At 37.8% G+C, this 17616-nt stretch overlaps 1 protein-coding gene across 1 annotated transcript in view; it reads left to right on the top strand.

Moving 5' to 3' along the window:
• Nucleotides 1-49: 49 nt before the first annotated feature.
• The window catches only part of IARS2 (isoleucyl-tRNA synthetase 2, mitochondrial), a 29628-nt gene continuing 12061 nt past the window's right edge, over nucleotides 50-17616 (top strand). The window contains exons 1-14 of the mRNA XM_075088843.1: nucleotides 50-415; nucleotides 859-981; nucleotides 2024-2180; nucleotides 3354-3502; nucleotides 3589-3638; nucleotides 3737-3846; nucleotides 3932-4022; nucleotides 4383-4498; nucleotides 6139-6308; nucleotides 7210-7300; nucleotides 7511-7662; nucleotides 8664-8824; nucleotides 16452-16554; nucleotides 17445-17538. Coding sequence (XP_074944944.1) covers nucleotides 173-415; nucleotides 859-981; nucleotides 2024-2180; nucleotides 3354-3502; nucleotides 3589-3638; nucleotides 3737-3846; nucleotides 3932-4022; nucleotides 4383-4498; nucleotides 6139-6308; nucleotides 7210-7300; nucleotides 7511-7662; nucleotides 8664-8824; nucleotides 16452-16554; nucleotides 17445-17538 — 1810 coding nt within the window. The 5' untranslated portion in view covers nucleotides 50-172. The remainder of the gene's footprint in view (nucleotides 416-858; nucleotides 982-2023; nucleotides 2181-3353; nucleotides 3503-3588; nucleotides 3639-3736; nucleotides 3847-3931; nucleotides 4023-4382; nucleotides 4499-6138; nucleotides 6309-7209; nucleotides 7301-7510; nucleotides 7663-8663; nucleotides 8825-16451; nucleotides 16555-17444; nucleotides 17539-17616) is intronic.

The raw sequence follows: 17616 nt of genomic DNA, 5'->3' as shown, positions 1-17616 counted from the left end.
GCCGTCGCGTTTGCAAAACAAGCTCGAAACGCCCCAAATCCTTCCGGGCCGAAGCGGCGGAGAGAATAAACGCGTTGCTGCTCAACGTGTCCCTCCTCGCCGCCCGTCGCCGCCGCCGCGCCGCTTGCCGTAGCGCCGGCGGAAGTGCCTCCTGGGCGGGCAGGCCGTGAGGATGTTCGGGGCCTGGCGGGCGCCGCCGCTGCCCCGGCTCGGGGCGCGGGTCGGGCTGCGGGCGCGGGTGGGCGCCGCCTGGGGCTGGCCGCGACCCGCCGCCTCGGAGGCCGGCGGGCAGCGGCCCGCGGCGGAGGGACGGCGGGACGCCCCGTACCAGGACACGGTGCTGCTGCCGCGCAGCCGCTTCCCAGCGCAGCTCCCGGGGCGGCTGCAGCCCGAGGCCGAGCTGGAGGCGCAGCAGGTGGCGGCCGGCGCCGGGGACCGGGCCGGTGGGGCGGGGGTTTGTGTTCGGGCCGGCCTTTGCTGGGGTTAACTTTGATAGGTGTGGGCTCTCGCGGGTGCCCGGCCAGGCCAGGCCTGAAGCTGGCTTTCGGAGGAGGGTGGGGAGCTCCGGATCCTTGTTTGTTTATTTACTTACAGTCTGGATGCTCCTGTTGTGGCTGCGTTTGGAGGAATGGTAACGGCCCTCCTGATACTGCAGAGCCAGAGTAATAATGTTAGGCTTGGTGTTACGCCCGTCTCAGGCTTTTTAATAGTTTTAAACTACTGGCATCTTCTGTTACAAAAGTTAATTCTCCATGTTTGTTTGTTTTCAAGATACGCCTTACCATAAAGCCAACATTCAGGCTTTTTGGAAGTGCAAAGGCCTATGATGATTTAGGTGTTTTCTTGTTGTCTCTTCAGAAATGTGGGTTTTCAGAACTGTATTCGTGGCAAAGGCAAAGGAAGACAAAGCAGGAATTTTGTCTTCATGATGGACCACCTTATGCCAATGGAGACCCTCATGTTGGCCATGCATTAAATAAAGTAAATATTTACTCATTTGTACTCTACTATTTTGAAGTGCTCTGTGTTCTCCCTAGGATAATAAAGAATATAATACAACAACACTTGGTATTTGGTATTTTGGTAGGCAGGGCTTTTAAAAAGTGAATGACACGGTTACGTAGATACCGTATGATACCATGGTGGCATAGATACCATACCATGACATAAATACTATATGCCAATGAATGGTACTGGCGTGCTGAGTGCTCGTTTATTTGACTGAACATTTCATTAAAAAGAGGACTTTTTTTTTTTTTTAGAGAAAGCATAGCCTTTGTTCCTAAGCACAGTTTACTTGTATTGAATATATCGCACGTACGCATGTGGGTGAGTGTATATTGCTATATGTGTATAGGTAGTATTGTTACTGCAATGCATGACAGCTGTGCCTTGCCATTGTTTTTTCCTTTGATATTTTCTAAGTTTGTTTTATTGCATGTATTTTATTTTAGCGGGGTATCTTCAATGGAACCACAATGACTAAATGTTGATGGTTTTTAAAATGTAACTTTCAGCTTCAGAATAATATTCCTAAATATGTATGGGTACATTTAGATTCAGTCCTGAGAATCACAGCATTACATATGCTACAAAGCAGGAAAGACTAAAATGTGACCCACAGCTTCTTAAGGTAATAGTGCTAAAGCTTGGACGCCTGAAAATGACAAGTGTTGTTAGGTGATCACTTATGTCAAAAAGCAATAATGTGCACTAGGCCAACACTGTAGATACAGCTCAGTGTTTAAAAATGAGAGCAAGTAGGATTTCTTTGCTTCAAGTCTTGCAAGTTTATGAACTGCATCTTTCAGTTATACTGAATGTGGATTCCTTTGATCAGAGATCCTTTCAGGTTCTGCCAAAATACGAAATGATGGGCAAGAAAAAAATCATAAATGGATGGTCTTAAATGTAAATGTATCATGCAGACTTTTTTTGTTTTTTAATAGGAGGATCTTAATTAATAATGTAGCTATTCCACACGGGGGAGCTAAAGTGATAACTGACCCTTGTGTCTGTTTAGATCTTGAAAGACATCACTAATCGTTTCTACATGATGAGAGGTTATAAAGTACATTATGTGCCAGGATGGGATTGTCATGGATTGCCAATTGAGTTGAAGGCATTGTCAGAAGTCAAAGGAGCCGAAAATCTTTCACCAATGGAAATTAGACAGAGAGGTAGACTACTGTTTCCAATATTTTTATAGAAGAAGTTGGCTTAAGTGTTTGTACATCCTACTTGGCATATTTTGAATTTTAAATGCTTTATAAATAGCTTTTATACTTTACTGGGTGCTTTTCTATTAGCTGTTGGTAATATTTTCTGGGATCACTCTATGTATTTGCCAAGCAGATTGGTTTCAATGTAATCTTATGAAGTGGGGGTGATCGAACTCGGGCTTAATTTGTTGCTGTAATGAACGTGCATAGCATCGACCCTGGGTTTAAAAAACCAGAAGGACTGAGGATTTGGATTTCTGCTTTGCATAACTCTGTAGGAGCATGAAACAGGTATTTGTCAGATCAGCACACCTTTGGGTTTTGAAGACTGAATTTGCTGAGCAGCTATACAGAAGCTCTTGATAAACTGGGAGTCCTGGCTTGAGCAGGAGGTTGGGCCAGATGACCTCCAGAGGTCCCCTCTGACCCCAACTATTCTGTGATAAAAATTGGGCTTCATCAGGGCACCGTGGCTCAATGTCATAATTAGGGATATATTTACTGACTCTGTTTCTAACAATACTACAAAACTATAGGGGTGATTCTTTCAAAGAAAGTTAGTCTGCATTATATGGAAACTGTTTTGAAAAAATAATTTCAAATACCCTATGTATTGAAAGACAACAACATTCAGCTGCAAAACTATTTGTAATGAGCTATTTAAAGTTTAGCTGGAAATTGCAGCAGTGAAATGGGCTAACTTATTTTCAGATGCATGTTGCTTTGAAGAGTTTGGATCAGCATCAACAGAGGTGGTTCATTTTCACTCTTGCTTATGATATTTGAGAATGCATTTTAAGAAATTTTCTTCATAACTAAATATACTTACTTTTTTCCCTCTTCCCTAAAAAGAAAATTTACATTCTAGAGACAGTTGTGCTTTATGTCCCCATATTAGTCAAAGTGTGCCACTCCTGGATCTTTTTACTCTTTGTAGTCATTTTATGTAACTACTTCTCTGAAATATATAGGTTTTTTAGCCAAAATAATCTATTTAATACACATCAATGAGTGCACAGTTTCAATATGTTTAGCCCAGACTTTAAAAAAAAAAGTCAATAGCATATTTTAAATGGTATTATGTTGATTTCTGTGGTCTAAACCATTACTTAATGGAACTATTCCCTTCAGCCAGAGAATTTGCAGAAAGAGCAATTGAGAAACAGAAATCCGCCTTCATTCGTTGGGGTGTAATGGCAGATTGGGATAACTGCTACCGTACATTTGATCCAAAGTATGAAGCGAACCAGCTGAGAGTCTTCTACAAAATGTATGATAAGGTATATGGAACTTTTGTTAGTGTGTTTTGTTTTGTTATGAATTTCAATTCCTCTAACTCTCTTTTTATCTTTGCTTTCCTCTTCAGGGTTTCATTTATCAGGACTATAAACCTGTGTTCTGGTCTCCTTCAGCAAAGTAAGAATCAACTTACTATTTTGTCTTCAAAATTTTAGCAAGGTTATCGATAGCTTTTCATGTTCAAGTGTGTTAACTTACATTTGCTATCTACCCAGAACAGCCTTGGCTGAAGCAGAGCTTGAATACAATGAGCAGCATGTCAGTCGTTCTGTGTATATGAAATTTCCCCTGTTAAAATCACCACCTAAGCTGACCTCTGTGATAGGTATGACTTCTGTATAGATTTTAAAACGGATAGCTTTCATTCTTGTTATAATAGAAAGTAAAGTACTTCTAATTTATATCTGCAGATGGATCATCACCTGCTAGTGTGCTAGTCTGGACCACGCAACCTTGGACTGTGCCAGCCAATCAAGCGGTTTGTTACATGCCAGATTCAGCGTATGTGTCTTTAACTTGGTTCAGTGATCTGTCTCAGTCCTTATCAATATTTATCAGTACAGTTAAAACGTTACATTTTATTTAAGGCATCTTTCTCGTGGGTGTTTGGGGTTGTTTTTATTTTATTTTAAGTGACACAATTGTAAGCTTTGTTCTATCTGTCTCAATATATTAATTTCTACTTTCTTTTTTTTTTTTTTAAAGTTATTTCTTCTTCCTGATCTTGAGATTTAGGAGTGAATTGGACATGTAGACCTTAAAACATATTTTGCTGTCTTTTAGAGGTGGAGCATTTAAACAATTTGTAGCTTTATGGTGTTTGTAATTATCTAGTATCACAAATATATATTTACGTTGCAGGTATTCAGTTGTGAAATGTACAACTACTGGTGAACACTTCATTCTAGCTGCAGATAGAGTTGAATCTACAGCTGCTGTTTTGGACACGCAGTTTGAGGTTATATCGACGTGTAAAGGTAGGTTTTAGTATTGTTAATCTCAAGTTTCCCAGAAATCTGCTTGCAGGTGTCTGAAAACTGCTTCAGTTTTGATGTATTACTGTTTGTTTATATTTTGAGAACACACTTCACTAAAATAATACAAAGAGGACTAGTAGTCTGTCAGATTTAGTATTGGTGTATTGTAGCTCAAATTTTCATCTGTAGATTTCAAAGTACTTTTTAAAATCTGGATTCACACTTGGAAAGCTTAAACACAGAGTTGGAAGTTCATTCCGTATCAAAACCTTAATTACACTAATGCTGTTTGTCTTTCTCTCTCATCCATTGCTGATGAGAACAAGGGGCTAATTACTGGTACGCTTGCTGATTGCTAAATTCTACAGAAAATATTGAAATTACCTAATGTAGCACAATCGGTAGCACTGTCAGCTGTTGTTGTTGTGTTCTGTTACTTTTCAAGTTTTTCATTATTAAGAAGTGTCTTAAGCCTTCCCCATGACCATAAAGAATATTTTGAGGTACCATAGGTGACTGTTGTCTCTGTGGGCAAACTAAAGCGGTTACGTTTCCATCCTAATAAAGTGCATAGTGGTATTTCTTAATAGACAGACTTCTGATTCAGTGTCATGAGTTGGGATTTAATGTGATGTTTGTGAACTTTATTCATTTGCCTTTATCAGTGATTCAGTGCTACAAATGTGCATATCTAAAGGAGGTGAGAATGGTGGTTTCTATGATTCTTTCAGGTTATTTTGTGTCTTTCCATGCCCTCTTTTTCAGAAAGGAAAAATTATCTGTTTCTCTGCTTAATAGTCGTGTCTTTACCTAATGATAATATTACCTGGAGGTGGTGCTCTCCCAGGTTCCACCTTCCTGAATCACATGATTTGCAGATAATATACAACGATAGATTTGGACTTTCTTGAAAAGAAATGTAGTATCAGAACCCATTCTTTTTATGTTCCTGAATATTCAGTAATTAGATCTGTTACCTTTCTGTATTTGTGTACCTAACTGTGTGACAGCAGTTCCTAAATATGTTCCTTCTAGGGAGAAAGTGTTCAATGGAGGCTGTTTTGCCATGTGAAATATTCTTCAAGCTCTGTGATTCTTGACTTTCAGCAAGGCTTTACTAGAAAGATTTCTTAGTTTTGTTCAGTCTTAAACTGTCACTAGCTTCATTCGTGCTGTAATCTCTTTATTTGTATGTAATTTTGGGAATTTAAATTAATTGTTCATTATGATATTGGTACTTAGTAGCAGAACTAGGAATAGCTCCCAAATTCAAGGTTTTTAGCCTGGTAAATCAGTACTGAGATCTGTTTCCGAAACACTGAGATAATGGTCCCCAAGAAATGGGAGTGTGTGGAGCATCTCTAGGTGGAATGTCACTACTAACAGAATACCATTGTCTAAGGTAGGAGAAAAGCTTTTTTCTACAAAATAAAAAAAAACGTGTGCAAGATTAACAATGCAGAGAATTTGAAAGCATTTGGACAGGGACCCACAAACAAGATGAAGTAGTAGTACATCTGAATAGTATTCTGTGCATACACTTGCTGATTAATTGTTCCATTTCTGCTCTCTCACAAAAAGAAGCTGAATGCATTAATGTTTTCTCTATTTTCTCTACTGTTTGTTTTTTTCACCCCCAGGTGTAGATTTGGCAGATGGTTCTTGTGCTCATCCCACAATTCCTGGCAGAATCTCTCCTCTGTTACCTGCAAATCATGTGACAATGGCAAAAGGCACAGGATTAGTTCATACAGCCCCAGCTCATGGTATGGAAGATTACAGCGTAGCTTCCCACCATCAGCTACACACGGTACTTTATTGTTTCAGCTGTTGCTCTTGATTTCCTGCAACTGTTTGATCACGTGCCACTAAACCAATTGTGATTTGTGCATAAGACTTGAGAACATTTTGAAGCATTCGGATAAGTGTATCACTAATGGCCTGCAGGAATGCAGGACTAACCTTAAAAAAGTGTGTATCAGAATAAAAAGTTGAAGTTTTTCATCCATCTGTTAATTAAGGCTTACAGGGAAGTGGTAGAATAGAATTGGATTTCTCTTCTCTGTGTGCTTGTTTTTGGTTTTTAAAGGATAACACAGACAGCAATTCCCAGAAACTGGCTCTCAGTACTCAGAATTGGTTTTTAAAGCTGTGTCTTGCACACCAGTAAACCACCAGTTATGTAGGTCGTTATAACTACTCTTTTTTCGCAAAGCTTGTTTTAAGCACATAAATCAATACAGTTCAGTTATGCATGATCACTTTGTGTTTGGTGGAAATGAAGATGCAAGGTATTCTTTTTTACCTCTTTAAAGAGGAAACTCTTGAGCTGTTCCAAAACCTGCTTATAGTCATGTTTCTGGGTCAGTTTTCTTGAGGGTAGGGTTTTTCTTGGGCTTTCATTTGTCTGTTTTTGGTTTTCACTGTTAATTTGGAAAGTCATTGAAATACTAAGCAGTGAGTTGATGTGAGGCAGCGGCGATGTATCTGCGGACATAATGGTGCTCATTTCTTCTGATAAGTAAAATTCTCTTGCCTGGTAGATTACTAAATTGCAGTTCACTAAATTCTGAAGTGTACTTAAATATAACTTACTTTGCTATTCAGAAAAGTAGTTACTCAACAGACTACTTAATTCACTTTGGAATACCAAAAAAATAATTAATTGCCACATGGTATTTTATTGACATGATTAACATATTTATTTTAAGGATTGCCTTGTGGATGAAGGTGGTTTTTTTACCGAAGCTGCAGGTCCTGAACTTCAGAATAAGAATGTCCTTGAAGAGGGGAATGAAGCTGGTGAGCATTTGATGTTTAGCCATTTGTTACTTCATCAGTTACATTCTTGTGGGTATGTTTTGAGGGTTCATGTAAACTGAACACATTCTGAATGTGGATGAGGTGCAGGCACTTCTTACTGTGTTGATCATGGAAAGGAATGAATTGAGGTTAAAAGTAGCAATATGTTCAAATCAGATTTTAAGCTTGCCTCATTTTTTTTTCTCTCAGTCATTCAGATGCTTCAAGCAGCTGGGAGTTTGTTAAAAGAGGAGAAATATGTACACAGTTACCCATATGACTGGAGGACTAAAAAACCAATGATTATTCGTGCCAGCAAACAGTGGTTTGTAAACACAGCAAGTGTGAAGGCTACGGCACAGGTATATTATTTTGCTTTCTTATAGGACATTTAAAGATAGCTGATGCCATTTGGAATCAGCAAAAAAAGCTTGCTGTAGCTCCCTCCAGAATATGTTCTTCTCTAGGGTTTACAAACACTAGTTGAGAAGTGTTATTTATTTATAGAAGTGATGAATATTCGTTGGTTTTTTTTGTAAATACTGATATAATCCAGGATAAATACATCGACTGACATATTTGTTCATTGTATTTACAGGAGATGCACATATTTCTTAGAGCTACTGAATATTTTTCCCTGAAATATTTTTAAAAATACAGTGTTTCAAGGAATTAAATCAGAATAAGCAGTTTTATCACTGTTATAATTACCTTTGTTGTTATGGTAGCCTTGCATGGCCAGACAACTTTGCTCCCTATTAATTTTGCCACAGTCCTATTTTAAATAACTTTCAAACTTTTTTTTAAAATGAAATTAAAAAAAATGAAATTATGTACATCCACACTGAAAACTCAGAGAAGCACCTTAGGCTGTCTTGGGTAACAGTGATTTCATTCTAATTCGGGCATGAGGTGTTTATTCTGTACTCATCTTTATCTAGAATGAAGGAAAGTATGATGATTATTCAGTGGGATTGGGAGTGAGTGTTAGCCCACAGTAATCCAGGCAATATGTATCAAGATGTGGTTTCAAAGCAGACAACAGCACAAGACACAATGAGCTATTAAACTTCAGATAGAGATACTGATGCCATTTCTAACTCACTTTAAGGTGTGTCTGCTAGAGAATCAGAGCTGGCAAAAAAGCACTGGTTGCTCTGTGGAGACATGTACTGCATGTACAGGGTTTTAAGTATGTTATTGAAGAGCAATGTGTGGTGAAGTAAATGTGAGAGTTGCCTGGGAACTTGTTACTCAACACTGGAAGTGGGAGTGTAGACCCGTAACTTTTTTTACTGGTAGTATAAAACAGTGTTTGTCTGAATGCTGAAGCAAGTTCAACAACTCACTGTCTACTTCATAGGAAGTGCTGAAAAGAGTGAAAGTTATTCCTACGTCTGCAGTGAACAGAATGCTCGAAATGCTGGACAGAAGGACATTTTGGTGTATATCACGACAAAGATGTTGGGGTGTTCCAATTCCTGTTTTTTATCAGAAGGACACAGGAGAATGCTTGATAAACAGGTATCTGTCTGGCCGTATATACTGAAGAATTGAAGTATGAGCACTGTCTGTTGTGCTGCCATTATACGGTATTATAACACTTTTGACTATTTAAGTATAAATATATGCTTTTACTTGTAGCTATTTATACACAGAACTAATTCAGCTATAAATTAAAACAATCAAAACTCATTGCTGAAGGTGACTTGTATGTAAGTAATAGGAACCCATTTACTTAGATTTTTAGGTTACCTGAAAAGTCCCCTTGATAGTAATTGCTGCTTTCATCCCTCATCTTCAAGTTGAGCGAGCTGGCAGTAATCACTGGCTTTTACATTTAAGCAAGTATTAAAATGCAAGTTGTGGTTAGAATGGATTGCAACTGTAATTGTAGCACAGTAAATTGAACAATACAGGTATTTTGTCAAAACAGCTTTTTGCAATTGAATAAGTGACCATGAGATACCTGAAGAGGAATAACCAAACTGGTTGTTTCAAAACAAAATTCGAGTGTTTTTGAAGAGCCAGCCTTAATAAATGTAATTAAGTGACCTTTAGCTATATGATTTGGTATGACTAAAGCTTTAGATGCTGGCCTTATTCTGCCATCTTTTGGTTAAGTTAATAGTATCCAGATCTTGCAAACACTGCATTTCAGGAATTCCAGACAATGTAATGTGGAAGAAATCCAAGCTATGCTTTAAAACAAGAAACCTCAGTCAAATATGATTCTTTTCTGTCTTTTGAGGAGTAATGAGAGTTCTGGTTTTACCCCTTTGGGGAACAGAGTTTTTCAATTGTGAATATCGTCTACAATACGTTTTCATAAAATAATATTGTGGAGTTCCACATTCATAGTTTTATTTCTATAATTGTTTTCTCTCTTGAGATACGCTGGTGTAACTCCATTTTGTACATCTTAACCTTACAACTGTTTGTGCAATTTCATTATGGATAATAAGATTGCTTAGCTGGAGATGAACTTAAGTAGTGTTGCAGAACTTTTTCTGTTCTGCTGTGGAATAGACACACTGCAGAGTCTCCAGCGTGTTTTCCAGAGGCTGGACTGAGCACATGAGTATTGTCATAGGTGAGGCTTAGGGTCTGGAGGGCAGGGAATGGACTTTTAACTAGTTAGTCCTTAGCTTAACCTAGCGTGACTGGGTGTGTAGGTGCACAGATATGTACTTTGACTCTCTCACAGTAGGCAATAACTGTAAGAAAAGACCACAGTAACCGTAGTCGTTTATAGTACCTGAATAATGCTGATGCAGATCAGGAAATAAAGGGATGGAGGCTCGGTGGGGTGTAAAATAATTTTACCTGCAAAAACTGTTACTGTATTAAAAAGTAAGTGTAAGTTCACATTAAAAAAACCCACAGTTTCTGAGGAATACTTTGTGTAGTCTGTCTGCAGGGTAGCCTTGAGTGTGTTACTTGTGCTTACTTAGAATTATTTTGCTGTTAAACTACATATTTAACAAGAGTGTAATGAAAAACAGTTCAGCAGTTGGCAGTCAAATGTGAAAAGCACCATGAAGCAATAGCATCTTTGGAGCATAGAGGAGCTGGTACAGAAAGCATTTGAAAGGAGGGATGCATGGGAATTCCTTCAGTTGGTAGTAAAACCACCTTGACAGCCAGTGACCTGGATTAAAAAGCATGTCTTTCGTAAGTGCTTGAGCTGCATGAGATTATTGCTGGAATTGTGCGGTATGTGGCAATCAGGGAATTTTGGTGTGATAAACTCTGCAGTAGTTTAACAATTCATCCTTTGTGAGTAGGTGTTGGCCTAGCAGTCAATGCATGTACGTGACTGAACAAAGAGACAGTATGGCATGTTTGGTTAGAATTGATCTGGGGGAAAAAGAGACACATTTAGGGAAAAAGAGACATATCCAAAGTGCTTGAAAAGTAGATTTATTTAATTTGACTGACAGCTTCTGATGCTCGTTTATAGTCAGTACTGTTTACTTCTAACATTTTACAGCAGAGGTGAAATTTTCAAAGAAAAGTAAAACACTCATTAAATATCTAAAGCTAGCCATAGCAGACTTCCATAACCAGAGTAGAAGTGCACAGAATATTGGCCTATAGAAATGACAGGCAGATTTAGAAAGCAGTCTGTCAATTCATAGGTCATTTTCCTGGACACCAGTTCTTACTGAAAAAAACAGCTACGCCTAAATATTTTGTTGCATTTGCATTATCATTTTGAAAATTATATCACAATAGGTTGCTGATGTATTTCTAACACTTAAGAAGGTTCATATTCAGATTTTGTGAATAATTAATATCATTAAACAAGAGTAAATGACTTAATTTTCAAACCAAAAGCTGTTTTCTTATTCTGAATGCCGGATAAATGTGCTTCCAGTAGCAGCTGCTGTGGAGTTTTCGAGTGGCTATCAAAAGTAACAGCATCTCCACTGGAAGTCAGTGTAGTCCACATGGAGTTGCTGTTACATATGAGAGCACCAATGGTCAATCTTGAGTGATCCTGTTGATGTATCACCTGTAAAAAGACTTCTTTTTTTAATAAAAGTCCCTGAAATACACTGCTGTATTTCCCTGAATTTGTAATGAAAGAGAAGCTTTCTGCAGCCTTTTGCAAGATGCAACTGCTTGTCTCTAACAGAATACTTTTCCCATACCAGCAATCCTGTCTTTCTAGCTTGAAAGCCAAGAGTTAGATTGTACTCTTGTATGCAACAAGTTTGATGCAGGATCTCCATGAGCCTTTGTTTGCTGCTGTGGCCGCCCCATAGCCCTAAATGACATTTGATTGTATGACACTGTTGTCTACAGTTATAAATTTAATACATTACTGATGATTAAATTCTTTATGTAAAGCATCATATTGCAATCAGGAATTAAGAAATTATTATAAAATAACAAAACTCTATATGAGAGAGAGAGAAAAGAGAGAACATTTTTTCATTATTGTCGTTTTAAGTAAGAATACACAGGTAGGTTTCAGCGTAATTTTTCTGTACGAGTGGAGAAAGAAGACTTTAAATGGAATACATGCACAAATAAATGCTTATACTGTTAGTCAAATTCAAAAAATTTAATAGATTTCAAGATAAAACATTGTGATTCTAGGAAATTCTGTAACTCATGGAAAAGAAGAGAGAGCGAGCTCCAAAAGTAAAACTAGAGATCTGTATTTCTAGTAGTAGGTCAGACCAGGTAATAAATGTGAACTACATACTTCTAATCTGACCTCATGCAATAACTTCTTTACAAATTCACTGTTTGGAGATTGGTCATAAGTACTATTACAAAGGTTGCTCTAATGCCTGAGACCTTTTGTCCCCTTCTCTGTGACTTTGATTAACTTAAAATTTCTGACAAAGAAAGCCCCAGTCTGTTTTTGAAGTATATCTACCCTGCCCTGTAATTTGCTTTTTAAAATATTAAGGTATTTCAGTGACTTGTAAGCAATAGCAACTTACCATAACCTAAATACTTACCGCTGCAGTATCAATGTTCATGTACAAAAGAAGATAACTTCCTCTCTGTACTGTTGTTTGAAAAGAAGTTGAGAGAACATCAGGCACTGTATTCTTCTCCTCCCGATTATATCTTAATGCTGTCTAATTTCTGTTAACACATTAAATAAGTGTTCAACGTAATCAATATCAGACTTCAGAGTGATTGGCTGCTGTTGAGGTAGCGTGAATTGCATGGGGTTTCAGTGTTGAAACGTAGCGAGTGACACGTAATGCAGGTTCTTCTAGATAGTGTATGAATACAGGGCAAAGTTTTACAATGGTGTTTATTGCTAGTTCGCTGAATTATCATGCTCATGTCGAAGCCCACAGATTATAAAATGATGAGTAGTTATTTGAGAAAGGTGGTTTTCACTTGCACCTTACATAAAAGTACTTCGTAAAAATCTTCCTCCTTACAATACAGATACCTTAAATATAGTTGTTTCTCTCTCTCTGGTAATAGTTGATCATAAGGATCCTGGGAAAAGATTAGAGGAACAGGGTTTTTTGGGGATTAGTTTTGTTAGTTTGAAAACCCCAAACAAACAGTAGAAGGGGAAAGTATTTGGTGAAATGGTATCCTGGAAATCTTTGGTCTTAACTGTCTCCTCTTAAAAAATACCTGACTGTTAACGTTCACTTACATTCTGTACAGAAGCAGAATGTAATGGAAAAAAAAAACCTCGCACTTCTAAAATGTTTTTTTACTTGATTTGAGACTATGACAGGATTTTGAGAATATTGGTCAATAATAAATTGACTTCACAGTCACTGACTCTATTTCTTGTAAGTGATTCATGACACAAATGTGACCTTCTCTTAATTATCTGAAAACTTTGATCTGTAGCATAATCTTATCTGTTAGTTCACGTGTTGTGAAAATGTGTCTTTAAAATAATTCAGCCCTTCATAAATTAACAATATAAGCGTGTGCACTGCATAGCCATACACTTGGCAAAAGATGAGTCCATAGTGTGTTTTGTTGTAATGGTGTATCTACAAAAGTAGACGACTGTTGTGTGGCGTTGGCAATTCTTACTGTAAATGAAGGCAGTCATTTCATGATGGTTTCCCAAGGCAGTTTGATAGCAAGGTTTTATTTCCTCCTTGTCCCTCCCCCTGCCTCTGATGGAAGGGAGAACAGTTCATCCTAACTACAGGTAATACAGTTTGCACTAACACAGTGTTTCAGGTGTCTTCCCCCTTGTTAATGTCTCCAAGTATTTGTGTGATATGCCTGACCTTGATCATTACCTCTTCCATTGAGGAGAGATGTCATTGCAGTTAACAGTTGCAATGTCAGAAGACTGGTGCTACTTCAGGCTGTATCTCCTTTACTTAAAACTTAGAACATCTCACAAACTGAGTTTTCTGCTGTCATCAGACTGAATCCAAACAGCCCCTTGAAAACACTTTTTTGTTACAAGTATATTCCTACATGTTGTTCAAAGTAGCTGTTAGCTTTGGTCTGTAGCGCGATTTATCACCGTTTAAAAATCCCTACAAACACTGATATCGTCAAATACCTGTTGAATGCTTTAAAAATGTATAGGTCAAAAATGAATACATCACTAGAGTTCATGTCCCTCTGCTGAAGTGTATTTGCAATACAGAAAAGTTATGTGGACAAGCTTAATTCCTGTTTGAATTTTCTACTTGCCTTATAGGGCATGCTGGTAGCTTTTCTATACTAGAATATACTATATAGCTTTCCTATACTAGATTCTTGATTAGAAAAATGTTCTGGCTCTAATTTGATGGTAGAGACATTAGCTGAGCACTTCTTCCATGAATCGTGCAACATGCACTAACGTTTTATCTGGTAATAAGCATGTTTTAGGGTAAATCATCCTCTTTTTAAATTTAGTTACTCTGTCTTCCGCTGGTGACTTCCATGGGTAAGACTTGGCCAGTAACAGGAGGGCATTGAGACTGTGGAGAGAGCTCTTGAAATATTCACTTCAAGTCAACTAGTTATCCATAACCCTCTTAAATACACTGAGAGTATATTTGAGGAGAATCAAAGATGGAGCCTTATTTGGCAAGGAGCAAAAAATAATGTTGTGTATTGCTTTTTCTAAAATGTTCCCAGGTACTATGGTCTGTGTCGTCATTGAAGGTCTGGGTGTAAAGCCAGCCTCTTCCGTGGAAGGTACTGACCCCGCAAGAGAGAGACAAATTGTTTAGTCTGGGCTGAGACAAACAAACTTCTTGGCTTATTTGATGATTTTTTTTTTTTTTTTTTTTTTTTTTTTTCCCTTGAGAGCTTTCTGAATTTGAAGATTTAGCCTGAAGGAGGCAAGGCATAAGGTATACTTACCAGCTCTCTGCTAGGAACCTACCAGGACTGGAGGAGTTGTTTGCTTTTGTCCTGGAAAAGTGACACTTCACAACTAGGAGTATAGGCAAATAGGCCTCTGTGCAAATATTTCTGAAAGGTAAGAATAGCATTCAGAGCTAGAGCTCCTGAATGTTGTTTTACCGAGATAAATGTTAGCAGATATATTGCAAAGCCATAAATTGTGTCCTATCACCATTAAACCGGAAGGTGAATGATACCCATTCTAGTCTGAAAGGGTAAGAATGGCGGTGGTGTGCTAGCTGGCTGTTGCTTTGTGAGTGCTACTGGTTAGTGGGTTCTTTATCCAGAAAGCCTACTGGGATGTTCTACAGGAATTTACTTTGAAAAGTAAATTGATTAATTAATGATTGATTAATACAAAACTGTTGGTCTATCATTGCGATTTCATTTCCACAATCAAGAGCAAGACTCCATTTTCTTCTTACTGTTGCACCTCATGTCATGTAATTAAGTAATAATTTGTTCTACATCTTCTTGGAGAACATGAGTTTTCATGCTTAAACTCTGTGTGTAAGAGTCCTCTAAATGTTGTAGCGATGTAGCTCAACGTATTAGCACTGAAGAAAAAAAATACTGTGCTGAAGTCCAAATACAAAACCGAGTGATGACACTAAAGAAGTTAGATCATCTGCCTTTTGTGTTTTCAAGATAATTACGCCAGATCATTATTTTACTTTTTCCCCTTCCACAATACTGTATCAAGAAGTTAGTTGATTAAATCTTCATTTCTCGAGTTAAAAACTGATCTCTGGTAGACAGGGTAACACAGCGGCTTTTAAGTTGGCAGGTCATGGTGATCTGCACTATTCCTTAAACACAGCAGATGTCTTAAAAATCATTTCTTTAGTAAGTGCTCTGTCAGTCAGCAAGACAAAGTATGTGGGGTTTGTTTTGGTTTTTGAGCTACCTTAATTTATGTCTAGACTTGGCATTAAATGATATTAAAAATCAATTCGCTATAGCCTTACCTACTGGGGATGACTGAATGTGTCATAGATAGTGCACAGAACTGCACGCCTTGTGGTTGCATGACATCAGAAAAAACAGTTAATTTTTTTTAATTTTTCTTATTTCCATAATATCTGTTTATTTTGGGACCCTTGTCCTGGCTGGTGCTATACCATAGGGACTCAGTGTATGTTGAATGATTGTTTACATCACTCCTCTACTGAGTACAGAAGTCTCATTTCCCACATTACCGGGATTAATATATTTCTGTACATGTTTCTTACCATTTTGCTAAACATATTGCTAAAAAGGGGGAAACAGAAGTTCTTCTAATAGATATATATACATGTTACTCGAAATGCTGCCATTTCCTAACTCTCTATTTCCACATGAGTTCTCAAGGTCTTTTTATCCAGTGGAAGAAAGAAGCCTGTGGTCAAAAAGAGCATATATTTTGGGGGGAAATAGTTGTTTAGTTTCTGTAAATTCAAGGTCAAGAAATAGCAAGTGAAATGGATTTTAGAAGTTTTCAAGCTGGCGGCATCTTTTCTGAGTGCCCAGTTATTGAGTATTTGCAGAAAAAGCTATTTGGAATACATGCAGGTTTCTGTGTGTCCAGGTTTTATACAACCTTGCCCATCTTGCAAGATAGAAGTAGGAAGTCTTTTTAATACAGGCAGAAGGCTCTGTGGAGTCTTGTCTGAATTAGAAGCTGGAAAATCACAGGTTTAAATGTCTTGATCTCTCTATCAGTTTATCTCACCACTTTGGATCTGGGATACTTGTAGAAAGGTATGATTAACGCATCAATTCACAAACCCCATTTTTCCTTCTAACCCAGTGAAACTACCACAGATGTCATCAAAATAGTGGAGCAGCAAGGAACAGATGCATGGTGGACCCTTCCTATTGAACAACTACTGTCAAAAGAGGCTGTAGCAAAGGTATTTTTTTTTTTTTTTACTTCAAATACAGAAGGTGCTTTAAACAGTTCAGTGATCGGAAATAATATAAAACCTTCATATATTCCCATAAGCCTTTAGAATCTTGTACCTCCACGAGGAGGTATCCTGTGAATCACAGAATCACGAAGGTTGGAAAAAACCTCTAGGATCATCAAGTCCAACCGTTAACCCAACACCACCATGCTTCCTAAACTACGCCCTGAAGTGCTGAGTCTACCTGTCTTTTAAATACCTCCAGGGATGATGACGCCACCACCTCTCTGGGCAGCCTGTTCCAATGCCTGACGACTCTTTCAGTGAAGAAATTTTTCCTAATATCCAATCTAAACCTCCCCTGATGCAGCTTGAAGCCATTTCCTCTCGTTCTGTCACTGAAAGGAATATTCAGAAAGTGAGATCCGAGTATGGCAAAATACACACAATCAGATTTGTGCCATTAATTCAGGGCAGAGATCTCCATCCTCACTTTTGTTCAGGAGGAAAGTGACATCCTAATTAACCATATTATGAGCTCAAATTATATTAAGCCTTTGTCATTAAAGTAGATTCAAATTTTCATTTAGTTATTCCTAACTTTTTATTGTTCCTTCAGCAATTGTGTTCTTAAGCTAGCACACGAACTGTAGTGTTACTTTGTCATGTCAGTGTTTTTGGTGATTTTTCCTTATTCTGTTTTGGGTTTTCATCAGTAATTATCTGAAAACTATTGTGAAAATGTATGTAAATTATTTCGTGTTCACTCACAAAGTTGGTAGTAGAGCCTCTACAAAACTGGTCCAGAAACCAAATCTACTTTATTTCTAGCTTTGAAAAGCATTGATGATACGGAGTATTCTAGTTGCATTATTTAATAATTGTTTTTTCAATAGGCTGGTGGTCGTGATGTTTTGGATTATGTCAAGGGACAGGATGTCCTAGACATCTGGTTTGACAGTGGAACTTCCTGGGCTCATGTTTTGGAAGGTACAGAATTAATACATTGATCTTTCTTTTAAAATACTTGGAGAACAAAACATAACTGTTTTGCATGATGGTAGTGAT

This window comes from Phalacrocorax aristotelis, chromosome 3, assembly GCF_949628215.1.
Source record: "Phalacrocorax aristotelis chromosome 3, bGulAri2.1, whole genome shotgun sequence".
NCBI classification, from domain to species: Eukaryota; Metazoa; Chordata; class Aves; order Suliformes; family Phalacrocoracidae; genus Phalacrocorax; species Phalacrocorax aristotelis.
This window is presented reverse-complemented; position numbering and strand designations above follow the sequence as displayed.